Source organism: Ambystoma mexicanum, chromosome 2q, assembly GCF_040938575.1.
Source record: "Ambystoma mexicanum isolate Mex_15411 chromosome 2q, UKY_AmexF1_1, whole genome shotgun sequence".
Lineage (NCBI taxonomy): Eukaryota > Metazoa > Chordata > Amphibia > Caudata > Ambystomatidae > Ambystoma > Ambystoma mexicanum.
Genome location: NC_090924.1, coordinates 218,386,254 through 218,403,336, shown reverse-complemented (window position 1 = coordinate 218,403,336; position 17,083 = coordinate 218,386,254). Strand labels below are relative to the sequence as shown.

Here is a 17,083-nt window from a genome sequence, read left to right as displayed (position 1 = left end):
AGATCCTCTTGTATATTCATTATTCGTAGACCTTCCTCGCACGTGGTTATACATTGTTGGGCTCCCTCCCATGTGAACAGGAGGCCGAATGGGGGGAAGGTCCATTTGTATCGTATTTGCCTCGTGGTAAGTTCTTTTGTGACTGGGGCCATTTCTCTATGTTTTTGGAGGGTTGATTGGGCCAGATCCTGGTATAGTTGTATGTTGGTTCCGTTCATTCTTATTTGATCCAGTATTCTGGCCTTTCGTAGGATTTGCTCCTTTTGTGTGTATGAGGTCATTGCCACTAACACATCTCTGGGGCGATTTCCGGATTCTCCTTCTTGTCGCGGGCCCACTCTGTGGACTCTGTCAATTAGGATCGCCGATTCTTCTTCCTCGTCTATTATGCCTTTGAACACTTGTGGTACGGCAGATTTTAGGTTTTTCTCTTCTAAGGACTCTACCATGTTCTTAATTCTTATATTTGATCTCCGTGACCTGTTTTCCAAATCTTCGCATTGCATCTCCAAATTGTGTGAGAGTCAGGCTAGGTGCTCTTGCGTCTCAGCATATTGTTGGGTTTCGTCGTCCAGGTTCTGAAGTGTTCTTTCTAATATATCGGTTCTCTCTTCTAGTTTGCACATGTCTACTCTCAGTTCTTGCACTGTTTGTTTCAGTTCGACCCTCATAGTTTCGAATTGTGTGTGAGTTGAGGCCATAAATTGTTCCTGGAATTCTTTAAACTAGTCTCTCATATCTTCTTTTGTGGCCATATCGGATCTTTCCTTTTTGGCACTTGGGGATTTTGCTTTGTCTTTTTGGGCTGACACTTTCGACAGGCCTACTGTGTCTGTCCCCCAGAGTGTGGCCAGGTTTTGGTCCTGTTTCCCTTTTGCCGTGGTAGCCTGTGATTGTCTGGTTCTCGACTTTGACATGTGTGCTGTCTTGGCTAAACGTGTGTGTTTGGTCGCCGTTGCGTGTTGTGCTGGGAGTGCTGTGGGAGTATTGAGCTGGAGCTATGTCTTATAAGTTCCTTGGGCTCCTTTATTTTAGCTGTTGGGCTGTTCCAGGCTTCAGGGCGCCGGAATTCTCTATGCTGCTCCTGAGGTGGTACGGGGCGGGGGGGTGTCTCACTCCTCCCTTCTAAGTCTCTGTGGTATTGTGGGTGAGTTGCTGTTTTCTTTTATTTGGGGGGCCCGTCAGGGTCCGAGTTGCCGACCCAATTTTGTGAGAGAGCGGGCTGGGTGACCTGCCTGCCTTGCTCCCCGTCCGTGTCTCTCCGGAGGGTCCCACCCCACTCCTCCTCACCTCTTGGCTGGGAGTGTCTCCCTCAGTGTGCTGCTGCCTGCTGTCAAGCCTCCGGAGTCCTGGTTTGGCTGGGCAGCAATTACCGCCGAGTGCCCTCTCCCTCCTGGGGCGCTGGGGTCAGCTGGGGGGCCCACTCCCAGCTCCGTTGTGCCGGCACACTTTGCGCGGGTTTGTGCTGTCGATTTTGGGTTGGGGGAGGGGCCATACCGCTCCCAGCCCCCACCCGTGCCCCCGACTGTAACTTCAATCCAGGAGCACTGCTACCTGCACTCCGGTGGGATTTGCGGCGTTCGGATGCACCCAATCCTGTGGCTTGCGGCGTTCGGATGCACCCAATCCAGCGTCTCGCCCAGGACGCACAGTGCTTCTCTCCTCCTGCTGTCTCAGCGGACGGGGCGAGCGCTAGCCCCCTCTGGACGTGGGGGGGGGCACAGCCCCGTGACCGCGGGTCTGTAAGCTTCACCCCTTGTCGGCTTCTACTTGACTCTTCGTCCTGCTCCGGATGCGGAAGGCGTCGCAGCTTCGTTCCGGGGGTAGGTGCTCGCAACTTCTTCTCGAATGCTCCCCTTCATCAGTGATTTCACCCACCGCTGTTCCTTATTATTCCGGGGACCACGGCTGCTTCAATTGTCTGTCTTTATTGAGTCGGCCCCGAGCCGGAAGACGGAGCACCGCTCACACACGTCTTCCGTGCTCGGCGGCCATCTTGGAATCGTCACTTGCTTTAATTCTGTACGGTATTCAGTAATGCTTTCATTTTGTTCGGTATTCAAAACTCATCTTTTTCACCCTTGAAACCACCTTCAGTTAATTTCAAGATTATAAGCACTCGCTTCAGTATTCAAAAGTATTTATAAAAGTTTCCAAAATGTTCAAGAAAGGCTTATTTCAGGTTTTTGGAACGGCCCGGTATGAGTTAGCCCCGTCTGCACTTGCCGGCTTCAGGCGGCAGCTCCCGTCACCTTTGTTACTTTCTTTGCTTTGTCTTTCCAGCTTCCACTGTCTCGGCTCTTCTTTTGCAGAGGCTGGGGAGAGCGCTGCCCGGTCTCCTGGAGGCCCCCAGGGACACAACTTCTGTTTGCGCCCAACACCTAGGCTGTACAGGACTTCCCGACCTTCTCTGGGCATCCCTCAGCCCCGGCATCTCTGGTTCTTGTCTGACACACCTTCCAGCACTCGCGTCTCCCGCTCCTGTCTCTCCGGTTCGCCAGCTTCCAGCTCCGGCCAGCTCCATGCTCCAGCCTGCTGTGCGTCTCTCTCTCTTGTGAACAGTCCGCATTTTTATATCCTTTGGGATTACTAAGTGACCACAGGTGGTGGTCATTTAGTCCAAATGCCTGACCATAGTTAAAGGAACATGCCTGGCTTCTCCATCTGAACTCCTCCATAGCCCTCTTCTTCGTCTCAGTATCAGAGTGGAGTTTGGGGAAGGTTGGATAAAAGGAATTAATCACAATATGAGATTGATGGAGAAATAACTTACTGTAATACTCTTTCTATGGATTCTTCTCATGCAGATTCCTCATCTAGATAGATATCCATCTTTCAGCTCTGCTGTTCGGAAACCTTTCAACAAGGGGCGTAGTGGACCTCGACTCAGCCGTCGATCATCAATCTACCTTGCTCGGTGCACGATTGCCGGCTCTGGAAGTGACGTCAGGCATCATATATGTAACACATCACTACGCCCCATGCTTCTGTTCCTCCCTTTCTCCCCAGGCGCTTAGACGCTGCAGAGGAAGACCAATGGGAGGAGGCTAAATAGCCTGTACAAAACGTAACGGTGTACATGCCAAAGGGTGAACCCATATAATTAGAGATGAAAAATGTTTTTTAATAATAAGTGAAAACGGACACCCCAGAACCATCATCAACGTCTTTCTCAGTTAGATAGAAGCGCTGAGCCACACCGTTTTCTGAGCGGGGACAGCTGTGAGGGCCGATGAGGAATAGGCAGGAGAATAATCCATAGAAAGATCATTACGGTAAGTTATTTCTCCTTCAAAGGATTGCTTTTGGCTCCGCAGATTCCTCATCTTAATAGACTTCGCAAGCAGTTAAAGGGGGATGGCAGAAAGTATTAAACAAGTAGGTTCTTTTTAGAACTGCCCTACAAAAGCATGTGTCTGCCACCCGGGCAACATCCAAAGCATAATGCTTGGTGAACATATGCCCAGAAGACCTTGTGGCCATACGGCAAATGACCCTAATAACACCCCTTTGTATGGCTGTGGAAGCTGAAACCCCTCTGGTTGAATGCGCTCTGATCCCTGGCAGAAGTTCTTTGCCGGCCGACTGGTAACATTCAGATGTACATAGAATAATCCATTGTGAAAGGGTTTGTTTTGTTATGGTGAGACCCTTGCGAGACAGAGAGTGGGCTACGAACAACTGGTCCGTCTTGCGGAACTCAGATGTACGGGCAAAATAAAAGCTCAAGGCTCTTTTTTGATTAAGATGGTGAAAACGCTCCTACTCTTTCGAGGGGCGTGGAGGGGGATAGAACACAGGTACATCAATGTATTGTGAAAGGAGGAATACAGATACAACCTTCGGAAGGAAGCCAGGCCTGACTCAGAAACATTTTCTATAAAAGAAAAAAACACAAAAATTGCGGTTTGCAGCAGAACGCCTGCAGTTCACTAACTCTCCTGGCTGACGTGATTGCAACCATGAAGGCTGTTTTAAGGGATAGCAGCCTCAAAGAACAGGAACGCATAGGCTCAAACTGAGCTGCCATAAAAAAGTCAAAACAAGATTAAGCTCCCAATCAGGAACAAAACAAGGGGTTGGCAGAAACTTTTAAAGAAGGTCCTTCAGGAATTGGGCCTTGACCAGAATAGTGAAGAAAAAGCCCTGATCCGGAGACCTTTTGAACACAGACAAAGCTGCCAAATACCCTTTGACTGTGGTAACCTGGAGGCCTGCTGAAGCCAGTGACAGGAGGAACACCATCACTCACTGTAGTGGTGGGGCAAGAGATGGGGTCAATCTCACGTTCCCTGTACACGCCTCAAATCTTCTCCACCTGCAGTTCTTGTAGACGGCCTGCGAGCAGCCAGCAACACCTCAAGTACCTCCTCTGAGAGTTCCCAGTCATCATACCTCATCCTCTCAAGAGCCACGCATGTAGGTTGAGGGACTCCGGGGTCGGGTGTAGTACCCCACCTTCCGACTAGGTCAGGAGATCCAGGCGCAGAGGCAACCAGTGAGGTGGGCAGATGGCCAGATCCAAGAGATCGGAGTACCACGTTCTCCTCAACCAGTCTGGGGGTTGGGTGGGGATCAAGATCATGGTCACTCAGAATCTCTTCAATCTCCTGAGAACCCAAAGAAGGACAGGAATCAGATGGGGGGGTGGGGTCTAATCCACCAAAAACGCATCTCCCAGTATACCCTTTGCTGGGAATGACCTCGAGCAAAACTGTTCTCATTTCTTGTTTGATTCTGTGGTGAACAGATCCACCGCTGAGGTACCCCATAGAGGGAAGACCTCTTCCAGGACTTCCTGAAACACTTCCCACTCGTGTGAGACCATGTTCTGCCTGCTCAGAGCATCCAACAGACCATTCTCCATCCCCGCCAGATGAACTGCCAAGACCGAGAGCTTGTTCTCTAGCATCAAGAACCACAGTAGCATTGCCTCTGTGCAAAGGGGACGGGAGTGCACACCACTTTGTTTGTTTAGGTAGTGCATGGCCACAGTGTTGTCCGTCAGAATGAAGACATGCTTCCCCTTGAGAGAAAGATCGAAAGCCCTCAGGGGTAGCCAGATGGCTCACAACTCTAGTCTGTTGATATGCCGCTTGGCTTCTATTGTGGACCAAAGGCCACTCACCTGCAAGTCTGGGGAAGGATGTGGAGAGTGAAAAGAAGGACTCCTCTTGCCGACCTGTACTTCCGAGTCAAATTGGCATTCACGGGGGGAGACATGCAAGAGTGTTGCCATAAGGAGGCTAGGGGGTCTGCTATGGCCCGATTGAAAGGTATGTTATGGTCAACTACCAGACCTTCATCAAGAATGTCTGTCAGGTCGTTACCCTGAAGGGGTGTGGTGGACGAGTTGTCTACAACCCTCTCTACCAATGCCCTAAACTTATATCATCATGAGTGTAGGGTTGGTTTTACTGCATGTAAAGGTCTGGGGACATGTTTAGACCACTGGCATTTAGTAGCCCTTGGGACAGTGCCATTAAATCAACTTGATCGTCGAAATAATCGACACTGTTGGCTCCCCTGTAAATTGGGTCAACGTCATTGTGGTCATCGGGCTGGTCGATGCCGAAGATAGACCACATAGAATCGAAGAACCCTGACCTTGATAGTGGCTGAAAAGGATTGTCTGTGGTCAACGTTGAGGGTTTGTCCCCCAAAGCAATGGCTTTGGACAACGGTTGTGCAGCTTTTAACGCCAGCAGTACGGCCTGAGCCATCAACGGCATAGTTTTCTGTGCTGACTGCGCCGACGGATGATAGTCACCATGGGAGGTAGCCTTTGGCTGGCTTTCTGAAGGCATTTATCCCGCATTGTCGACATCAATGGTGCCGATTCTGTGCCTAGTGTGGGGTCAGGGTTGCCAAGCGGCGCTTTTGCTGCCAAGGCCTGCTGCTCAGTGGATTAGGGGGGGGGGGCACTGCACCGACCGCTGCCTTTTGTTTGAACCTGGAAAGCATTTCTTGTTTAAAACGTTCCCACTCGAGTGGTGGGTCCCTTTGAGGGCTTACCTTGTTCCGAAGACCAGCTCGATACCCGCTGAGGGTGATGGCATTGCTTCTATCATGAGGAAGATGAAGAGGAATGGCTCATAGAGTGGGAATATTTCTTAGTTTTCTTCGGATGTCCGTCTTCACCCTTCTTGGGGGTGGGCTATTCAGTGTCGGCCTCAGAAGACCTGACGAGAGACTGTGCCGTATATTTCTAGGGCGGTCAGCCCAGATCCAGTTCACCAGCTCTCTTACACAGGGAATTGGTTTCATTTTCGCACACAATGGACAGGCCTCCCTGTTGTGTGCTGAACCCAAACACCACAGACAAACGTCATGGGGGTCAGTCACTGTCATTTTGGCCTTGCAATTGGTGAACCTTTTAGAGCCCGAGACCCGGTTAGTGGACATTGTGTCGATTTTACCAAAAACGAACAATTATTTTTTAAAAATGTTGCGCAAACTTGAGTCGTGTTCCAGGTGCAGTGTGGAGCTTGGGGTGTAGTGACGTGTTATGTATACAACGCCAGACGTCACTTCCGGAGCCACCGATCGGGCACTGAGCAAGGTGGATCGACGATCGATGGCCGAGTCGAGGTCTGCTGCGCCCCTGTCGAAATGTTTCCGAACAGCAGAGCTGGAAGATGGATATCTACCAAGAAGAGGAATCTGCGGGAGAAAAGCAATCCACTGAAATATATTTATTGCACCCAAATGAGGATGTGTCCTCGTAGTGAGTCTCTTCTACGTCCCACGTCCCAGTAGTGGGTTGAATGAAGGGCTATGAGGGGAGATGTTTTACAACAGCCCATAAAGGCCTGCGAAAGATGAGGTGGTTTCTCAGAAGTAGCAGGGGGATAACCATGTCTCGCTATTTACCCTTCTCCTTTTCACCCGCTTTCTGTAGCCTCTAGATTGATAATATTGTCTGCTGTTGCCCTGGCTAGAGGGAAAGGAGTATCAATGGCCCATGAATAGGCCTGGGATTACGGGATCATTATGGACTGGGCACAGGGAATACTGTGTCTCCCCCCAAGGACGTCCTCTCTCCAATCCCCAAGGTCACTCCACCCAGGTGATCCTCCCTCACTTCTCCGCCCCCAGGGCCAGGATCCAAAAGCGATGGCCTTTGTCCTGGCAACCTGAGCAGAGGACCCTCCCTGGCAACTTGAGCAGAGGACCCATGAGGAGTAGATGTGAGGATGCCCTCAGGTTTCTCACACCCTCCAACCGGGGAAATATGTGGGGAGAACTCAAAGCGGATTAGTAGGCACAAATGCCCCTGCTGCTGTCGCCATCTGCTGGCCCTTAGAGGACGCTCTGCGGACGACCGGGACACGAGAAATGCCTCTGCATTTCCCTGGCTGAATGTACTGCCTGCAGCCTCTTCACCTAGAGGAGAAGCCGTAAGATTGTTTTGCAGGTTGCTGCCCAACTAAGCCCAGCAACTTGGCAGCCAATGTATAGACCTTGTATTTCTCCAAGGACTCATCGGCCTTCAGGCTGAACAGGTGTTCGCTTTCGAACGCTATGTTTAAAAGTTTAGCTTGGACATTCAGCAAAAATCACAACTGTGAAGGTAGGCTGACCTCCTTAACACAGTGGATGAGCCCACCACATTGTCCACGCAATCTGCAGTGTCGAGGCCTGACTGCAGTGCTTGGCATATCACCTCCTTACCATCATCAACCCCCCGCAGAAACCAATCCATCATCTCACAAGCTGGGATTTTCTCTGCTGTTTCCGCTATGAGCCTCTATAGCCCGTGGGAGTACTTAGCGAACACAAATGATGCATTGACTGCCTTCAATGCTATGCTGCTAGAGGCAAAGATCTTTTGGGCTAGGGTATCCATTGGACTCCCTATCTGTAGGCAAGTTGGAGACGGACGTGGATCATCCGTAGCTTACTGTAACGGCTTGTACCACTTGGCCGTCTGGCGTGGGATGGGAAGACAGAAAGGGTAAATCGCGCCTAGTCAGCTTATATTTCTTGGTAAGCTCTGTATCCGCAGCTGGAGTGGAGCAAGGTCTCAGCCATAATGTCGTAATGGGGTCCGAGATGGCTGCATTAAAAGGTAATGCCCTCACACTTTGTGGACCCTTATTCAAGAATGTCTGTGAGGTCATAGGCGGACAGAGGCTTTGCCGGAGCATCCAGACCCAAGGCCTCAACCACCCTCAACACAGTCCTTCGGTACTGTGCATTAGGGTGTCCATAAGGAGGAGCCTGCTGTAAGACTAGGTCAAGAGACATGTCTAACCCACTTGCGTCATGCAGTCCTTTAGCCAGAGCAAGCAAATTGGCTTGGTCGGTGAAATAATCGCCTCCTCCAGACACCCCATCCAAAGGCTCTAAGCCAAAAGGCACTTGGCCCCCTTCATCATGGAAAATCAACCGCATTGCGTCAAAAAACATTGATCGAGAATCAGGGATAAAGAAACAGTCGACTGTCAGCGCCAACGGCATCGTTCCAACTAAGCATAATGATGCTGGTAACTCGGGGCCCTTCGGTGCTAGGGCCAGTTTGCCAGTCAGCCTGGTCATGCATGAGGGTGTAGGACCAGACTTGGCTACCTTGGCGTCGGAACCTCCCGGCGTAACTGGTGCTGTAGGAGCCTGCAGCGTCGAGACCAGAGTTGTACCGGCTGAAGCTGTCTTAAACATTTGGAGCATTTCCTCCTTGAATAACTCCCACCATTGCTACGAAGCTCCCGGATTCGGGCAGACCTTACTGCCATCGTCCGATGAATCGGAGTCATGCTTGCATCAATGGCGTATCTTTTTCTTATGGGAGGAGGGTGAATGGCTTCGGGAGTGTGAACGTTTCTTTGCTTTTCTATGACTATCCTCCTTTTTGGCTGTGGGCACCTCGGTCTCTTGTCCTGATGACCTGAGGGTCGAACGAGCTGGAGACTTCAACAGAGGCCACACAGTGCGCTAATTTAGCCGATAGTGTTCACCTAAGGGATTTAGGATTCATTTGTTGACGCGAGCCGCACTCCACAACATTGTGATCTTTTCCCAGACACCACCACCACGCATGCCATGCGGGTTGGCAAAACTTGAACTCGGACACCTTAGGGGCTGACATACTGACAAAAGTTGATCGAAATTTAGACAATTTGTCGAATTTAAATTTTCTCTCATGAGAACTTTTCGAATAGCAGCATGCTGAGCACATGGAAAAAAGGAATTAAGAACAGGGGGGCGTAGTTACCAAGTGGCACGGTCAAGTCAAGCAGAGTCGATTGTCGAGTTGTACTGCACCCTTTGTTGAAAAGGTTTTTGAGCCGTTGACGCTGGAATGGATGTATATCTGATGAGGAATGTGCAGGAGAATGCAATCCATTGAAGGAATTGTTTGCCAAGGAATATTACTCTAAGGGAGGTTGCAAAGTGGGGAGGGAAGTAGCACTTCCGTCTCCCCCTCTACTCCAAATTCCTATTATGGATGGGCATGCTTTAAGGCCTCGCACGAGTCCAGGTTATCACTGTTAGCAAGAGGGTGTTCATCAATGTGATAGGTGAGTTTTGTTTCTTGAATCTGGTTATACAACCTATGATGCCTTGACTGATGCCTTGGCGTCTGTCAGTGTGGTAGGCAAGCAGGGCTTACACAAAAACTCTAGTGTTCGGATACAGCCTCAACCGTATCATGCATTATAATGCTAAATTAATAGGAGAAGAATGATTAGCCTATGAAACTGGAAACATTTGTATTTCTAATTAATACTAAAGATGTGAAAAACCAGGGTTTTCTACCATCAGACCAATATTGTTACACTTCAACTAGCAGTACTGAAACTTAGCAATATCTGAAACTTAGCAATATCGAACGATTATGTGGATATGCAGTTACATCTCATCGTGTACAATGATTTAGAAGACTATGTTACAAAGAACATCAAATATATCAGTGCAGTCATACACTGGAACAGTTGGATATCCCATTTATCACTTCACTTAATTACAATACATTATACTTACTTAATAAAAGCATCCATGATGCACTTGCAAACTTCTACTCTCACACTCTCCTTTTGGAACATGTCCAAGAACGGTAAAAATTTCTCCTAAAATAAGACATGCATCATATCAGGAAATGCATTTCTACACAAACAATGTACATTTCCCGTAGATTTCTAACAGGGTAGTGGAAAACAAGCAATTCATTGTTGTCACCAATTACATAATAATTAAAGTGCATATTAACGAAAAGGGACTAAACAATTCTTTAGTGACTTGAAGGTAGGTATTAAATGCAATTTGTGTGTATTCTAATTTCCACATATTCAGAGTACATTTTAAATTGTGTGCATGTTCTTAGTTTATTTGATACTTCGAAATTGTAAGTATCATTAATACATGAATTCCTCTTAGCGTAGTCCTGTGCTTCTACTGTACTGAGCACTCCAGAAGCATGTAGCATGTGAATAAGTATCAATTACCAGAAAATCATTTGGTTTCAATGAGTGCAGAAAATCTAAGGCACCAACAAAGTGACAACAGAAGCCAAAATAGGAGTGTTTCCTCAGCTAAAGGCAGGAGGCCCCTATATGTTCTGCCAAAGCAACATCATGCATGTGGGTGGTGCTTCTGACCAGTTTGGGCAAGATGTTTTTGCCCTTCAAAGGATACCCAAAAGCTGGAGAAATTGCTATTTCACAGCACAAAATTACACTATCACTAATGAGAGGTAGCTAATACAAAATAGGAGGCAAAAATGTATCAAAACAATTTTAAATAATGGATATACACTTCCAAATGATGCAGTTCTACCAAATATAGTAAAACAGTGCTCACATTGTTCATATCTTGCACAAAATGTTGGCATTTGTTTCAATTCACATCAGAACAGCATGCCAGTCGAAATCCAAAAAAGGCCTACAAGACAACCCCAGGGTTCACCGCTTGTAGGGGATGCAACATACAGACTATGAAGACCAAGAAGCACACCAAGTGCTAACTCTCCAACTTCAATGCTTTTATTTCATTTTATTAACAGAAAATGAACAAAACAGGTTGCCCTTCTTCCAATGACTTGTCCCCTTGCAGTCTTTCCATGCTCAACCTGAGTGGTTAGTCCTTGAAGCCTCTTTATCAACAATTCCAGTCCATAAGTGTTAATCCAAAAATGTATAGAGGGGTTGTGCCACCCCCTTTGGTGCTGCAGGGTTAAGGGTGAACTGAATCATTTCCTTATTCTTTTCAGAGTCCCGTACCCCAGGACTAACCAAATCTGTGATGACCTGAACTGTTCTCCAGTCCCCCTTTAAGATGGCAGTGTAGGTCAGCCAGAAGGAAGGCAGAAGGATCCCTTGTTCCCTCCCGGTGCCTCTCTGAGCTAAGACTAAGCTCCTTTGCGCCACACCCTGCCTCCCGCAAGCTCCTTCTACCCCCCTGGGACTACCCAAGGTCACACTTGGTCCTGTGGAACCTCCCTGCTCTATCCGAACAGCCACTTCCCAAGGTCATCACCTCACTCAATGAAGGCCCAGTCTTTCAGTTATAAATCCCTCTCTTTTGGGGTGTGGCTACACAGTCATGCAATAGGACATGTCTCCTGGAGCTCCTGAGATCCTTACACGCTTTTATACCGACTATGAGGTTTTTGCAAGCCTACAAATTGAAAATTGCAGTACTCAGTGGAGGTACTTTGCGAGCACAGCTGTGCATCGTTTGAGAACTTTGAGCTGCTCTATTCAAGGAACTTTGGCTATTTGAAGTCCGAGTTGCAACTCGAACAAAAGAGAACCAAGATGGCAGCATAGAACAAAGGGAAAGCACGGAGCACTGATGGCCCGAAGCCAGACAAAGCCCCAACGGATGCAAGAGCCGGTGGATAAAAGCTTGGAGGGAGAGAAGCTGAATCGCCACTGTTGGATCGGGCTTCGGCACGCCTAGCACAGCAAGACATTCGAGAGCCACCTGAGAGGAGCGGGCATGCAGTGGCAGCATGATCCGGGGAGAGCGATCGAGGAACGCTGGCGAGCGTATGGGCAACTGCACCCGAGCAGCAGACAACAACTAGCCTGTTACGAGGACGTACTCAAGGATCGCTGTGCAGCGAATGCAGGGAAGGTGCGCGATTGCTTGCAAATGAAGTGAACAATAAACAGAACGAGCAAGAGTGGACTATCGTGTCTGCCATCCGGCCGATCTGAGGCACAGCAGTAAGCGGGATCGGGGCTCCAAATACAAGCAGAACAGCAGTAGCCTAACAGCGGTCCAGGTGCAGGCAGCATGAAGTAAAGAGCTGCTGAAGCGGATCAAGCAGTGAGGAGGCAGACGTGTGGAGGCCGCCCTGGTGGGCAACCAGCTGACTGGATGCACGATATGGCTGAGCCACAGACAAGATTTAGGATAGTGACTGAGTCAGGCACGGTTAGCACAACCCCTGCTGCCGGAATTGTGTGGACAAGATATTGCATCAACAACTTTAAAGAAGGTCATAAGGCACGCACAACAGTGTGAATAGGCCGTGACAAAGGAGCAACTGTGCAATAAGCACAACAGACATGAGAGGCTGTGAAAGAAGAGAGAAGGGTGAAATTGCAGCACACAGGAAAACCATCAGCAGCATGGCCTTTGTCCGGGAGGAGAGAGGAGAGAGCTGGGAAGAAAGGGGAGCCAAGACAAAAGAAGTTGTATGGTGCACAGTGCGCAGAGCATAGACCGGTGAAAACAAAACATGCATGAAGTAATTAAGGCCCTGGCACAATCGGAGTCAAGGAAACCAGAAGGTTTACAGAGTGCTGCTGACAGGACCTATGCTGCTGTGGATCTGATAGACTGAGTTGAACTTAGTACCCTGACTGGTAGCTGAAGCAACCCGGAGGAGGAAGGAGAGCGCTTGCCGGAGCATCAGGCATTGCACACCAGACTATGTTCACGGTAAGAACAAACAAGCATGTTCACTGAGCCGGAATAAAGGAGGGTGCATCCAGCAGTGCGAATCCTACCTGCGCCGCGTGAGCGCGACACAATAAAAGCACAACTGATTTACTGGTGTGGAACAGAGGTAACATAACGCTGCTGCTGAGATTGGGTGGACCAGAGGGAGGGAACACCCCGGCTGACATGAGGATGGGGGCCCTGTGAGTAGGTTGAGCAGCTGGGTGGACCACGAAAACCACTGTGCTTCCAAACAAGGATAAGACACAAGAGCAGGACACCGTTATTGCTCGGCCAGCGTGGAATACAGAATTCTGGAGCATAGCGGGCAGCACCCGGAGGCCATGTGCTAGAATCTCCTAAGCACCTTGTGTCACATAGGTAGTCCGAGTGGGCCAAAACAAAAAGCCTATGTTGTACTGCTTCTCCGAATAAACCAAGCTGTCCCAGGTTGGAATACGTGAACCGAGAAGTGCAGTCCTAAAGAGGTGGGCTCACAACAAAGAAGCTAATTGGTGCTTCTGGCATTTACCAGTAGGTTTCCGGCATAGTGCTGCTGCCCTGCTACTAACAACAACACAGTGAATTGGACTTCGGGGGAGCCCGACATGCGGGTCAAGCAGCACCTGGCAGGTACGCCAAAGTACTCAAGGAAGTAAGCGGTGAAGGCACAACACAACTTGACTGCACTGAGAGATTGGCAAGCAGCGAAGGTGATACACCTGGGTTATATAAACATTATCACGAGAGCGGAGACACAAGGCGGTGATAAGTCATGGCATCCAAAAACCCAAAGAGCAAAAGAAAACAACTCACCCTGGAGGCATGCACCAAGACTGCGCTCTCAGCGGAGAGTCCTCCCCAAGCAACTTCAACACCTCAAAGGGGAGCAGAGGCTTGTGGAAGGAGATCAACAGATTCTTGCGGCCATTGCATCTTTGAAGGAGTCTCAAAATAAGACGCCAACAGCATTGGCGTGAACTTGCTCAGACAAGATGCAAGGGCACTCGCTGAGCGTACAGGAACGCTTGAAAAGTCAGTGATGGAGAATACAAGTGGCCTCAAAGACATCACGGAAGAAGTCAGGGTACTGGGCCAACAAGTGCGTAATTTGGAGGACAGAGCTGAAGATGCAGAGGGCAGGGCCAGATGCAATAACGTACGCATTATCAGGCTCCCGGAAGAAGAAGGAGGAGCAAACCCGACGGAGTACATAGAATCCCTGATGTAGCAAGAAATTGGTCCAGGGGCCCTCAGTCAAGGCTTCACGGTTGAAAGGGTGCACAGGTCACTGATGAGGAAACAACTGCCAGGAGCCCCGCCGATGCCAATAATAGCCCAGATTTTGAACTACCGTGATAGGGAAAAAATCCTTGAGCACTTTTGCAAAGGTGGGACGATCTAAGGAGCGTCGGCTACGATAACAGCATATCCGGACTATATCTTGCAGGTTCAGAAGCAGCGAATGAGTTACATAGCGGTCAGGGGCGGACTGCGGATGGCTAATCAGAAATACATGCTGTTGTACCCAGCTAAACTAAAAGTGATTCATAAGGGCTGCACAATCTTGTGCGATAATCCTGAGGACGCACATAAATGGATGGATATGCAGAATTTGTAAACAGGAGAAGAAGCCGATCCAAGTAGTCATGAGTAACCACATGCAGAAGACCATAACAATTACAGGAATGCAGAGGCTTGATATCAAGAACCTCAGGAAAAATGCTGCTAAATTCCGGAGCCAACAATGTGCTGCTTACTTCAGATCACACTACATAGGAACCTCCTACACCCAAGTTTGCATCTGACTGCACGGATACTAGCAGTTACGTATCCGGCCACCGTGCCTTATGCACCAGGACACGATCCTGAGTCGGAGGCGAGAAGTGGGGAGGCCCGATTAAAAGAAACTAAGCCGGGCTATTGTTGGGAGGGTGAGGGAGTTGGGGAAGTTAATGGGGAGTTAGCTTATGGGACCACATGTAATATGCTGAACTTGTTTGAGAGACTGATGCTGCATGTCAGAATTTTCCCGATGGGGGAACTTAAAATAGCAACCTGGAATGTTAGAGGCCTCAACAGTTACATTAAACGTAATCGGGTTATGACATAACTAAGGAGTCAGAGAATTGACATCGCACTCTTGCAAAAAAAGCACCTCACAAAAGAGAGACAGACGACTCTAGTGCAGAGGCATGATGCTGGGTTCGCCATATTAGGCTTATGCGAGGGGCGTAATAATTTGGGTGGCACCGACGGTGCCTCTGAAAGTGCTTCATACGTTCCAGGATAAACAGGGAAGGATGCTTGTATTGCGGGGCCGATTCAAGCACAGAGAATTTTGGATTATAAACGCATATGCACCAAACCAAAACACTGCACCTTATTTTCACACATTATACCTGCTAATAAGTCCATACAGAGATGGCACATTGAAATGGGGAGAGGACTTTAATTGCACGCTTAACCTTACACTAGACAGGTCGGATGACACATTCACACACCCTGGCCCCTCCGCCAAAGCCCTGTGCACAGTATTGCAAGCATTTAGATTCTCAGATATATGGCGGACGCTACACTGCAGGCCCGCGAATACTCGCATTATACCGCTCCCCAAACCCTACACACGAGATTAGATTATATTTTTACAGGAGAGGAAACCCTGGGTGAATTCGATAGGGCGAAATATAACGCTCAGGTACTGTCAGATCTTCCCCGCTGGTGGTCACATGGCGAGCCTCCCCCCCCCGGAGCACGAAACCCGACATGGAGATTTAGGAGTGAGTCTCTGAGGGACAAAGCACCCCGGGAACAGCTAAGGGAAGGGGTGCAGGATTATTTTAAGTTTAACACAGGAAGTGTTGCGTCAGCGGGAACGTTATGGGAAGCCTTTAAGGTGGTGATCAGAGGGACCGCAATCGCCTAAGCGAATGGGGTTCAGGCCGCAATAGAGAAGACTTAAGCAAGGCGGAAACTGAATTAGAAGCTATAAACGGTCAGAATGACCCATCCAGCGAGAGCGCCCAAGCGGCTATTGCCCTACGGCATAAATGTTTAGCACACTGGGATAGATTAGTAAGGTTGAGTTTCAGAAAATATGTGCAACGGCAGCACGCCGAAGCAGATAAACCGGGACGCTTGCTAGCCTGGTTATACAAAAGTGAAACTGAGCGGAGTCAGTCAATCACAGCTAGGAATGGAGAGACCTGTGAGACACAACAGGACATAAACGACTGTTTCTATAATTCTTATAAGTAATTATACGACGAGACGTCAGATGTTCAAGAGTCAGAGATAGAGGAAGCTTTGGCGCCGATAGACCTTCCAAAGCTAGGCGCAGAAGCAGTCAACAGGCTGGAAGCCCCCATAACTAAAGAAGAACTGGAGCACACTATAAGAGGGTTGCCGTCAGGTAAGGCTCCAGGGGCGGACAGACTGCCAAGTGAGTTCTACAAAGATTTTGTGGCAGAGATTACTCGTTCGTTGTTGGCTATGCTAAATGAGTCATTAGATAAAGGCATTCTGCCGCTGACATTGAGAGAGTCAATTATAATCCCCTTACTGAAGCCCAACGAACCCAATACCAAATGCGGCTATTACAGACCACTTTCCCTACTCATTCTGGGGAAATACTGACAGCTCTGATGGCTAATAGGTTGAAACCTGAGATTCATAAACGTAAACACCCAGATAAGTCAGGTTATGTCCCAAATAGGAATATCATTTGTAATCTGAGACAATTGCACCATGTCGTCAACCAGACCAAAGACAGCACCCATTTTATGGCAGTAGCCTCGCAGGACGTGGTCAAAACGTTTGACTCAGTCAGATGACCCTGGCTACTAGCAGCGTTAAAAGGGTACGGCATGGGCCTCACATATATTAAATGGGTTGAGTTACTGTACAGTAACCCAGTAGCGATAGCCAAAACAGGCGCCACGATATCGGAACAATGGAAGTTAAGCAAAGGGACGAGAGAGGGATGTCCTTATACTAGCCTTAGAGCCACTAGCGATATATTTACAGAAAGAATATCACGGGGCAGGCCTCAGAATACGGGGTAGTACACATTTGGTCTCCTTATACGCGGATGATATGCTTCTTTACCTACAACAACCAGAGATTAACTTAGAATACATATTAGAAGTGGTTGAGTGCTATGCGGACCTGTCTGGGATTACGATAAATGCAC

The 17,083-nt window shown here is 48.8% G+C and overlaps 1 protein-coding gene across 3 annotated transcripts in view; it reads right to left on the bottom strand.

Moving 5' to 3' along the window:
* The window catches only part of VPS35L (VPS35 endosomal protein sorting factor like), a 1,734,364-nt gene that overhangs the window by 632,527 nt on the left and 1,084,754 nt on the right, over nucleotides 1–17,083 (bottom strand). For all 3 annotated transcript variants that reach the window (XM_069647157.1, XM_069647156.1, XM_069647158.1), the window contains exon 21: nucleotides 9,985–10,070. In XM_069647157.1, coding sequence (XP_069503258.1) covers nucleotides 9,985–10,070 — 86 coding nt within the window. The remainder of the gene's footprint in view (nucleotides 1–9,984; nucleotides 10,071–17,083) is intronic.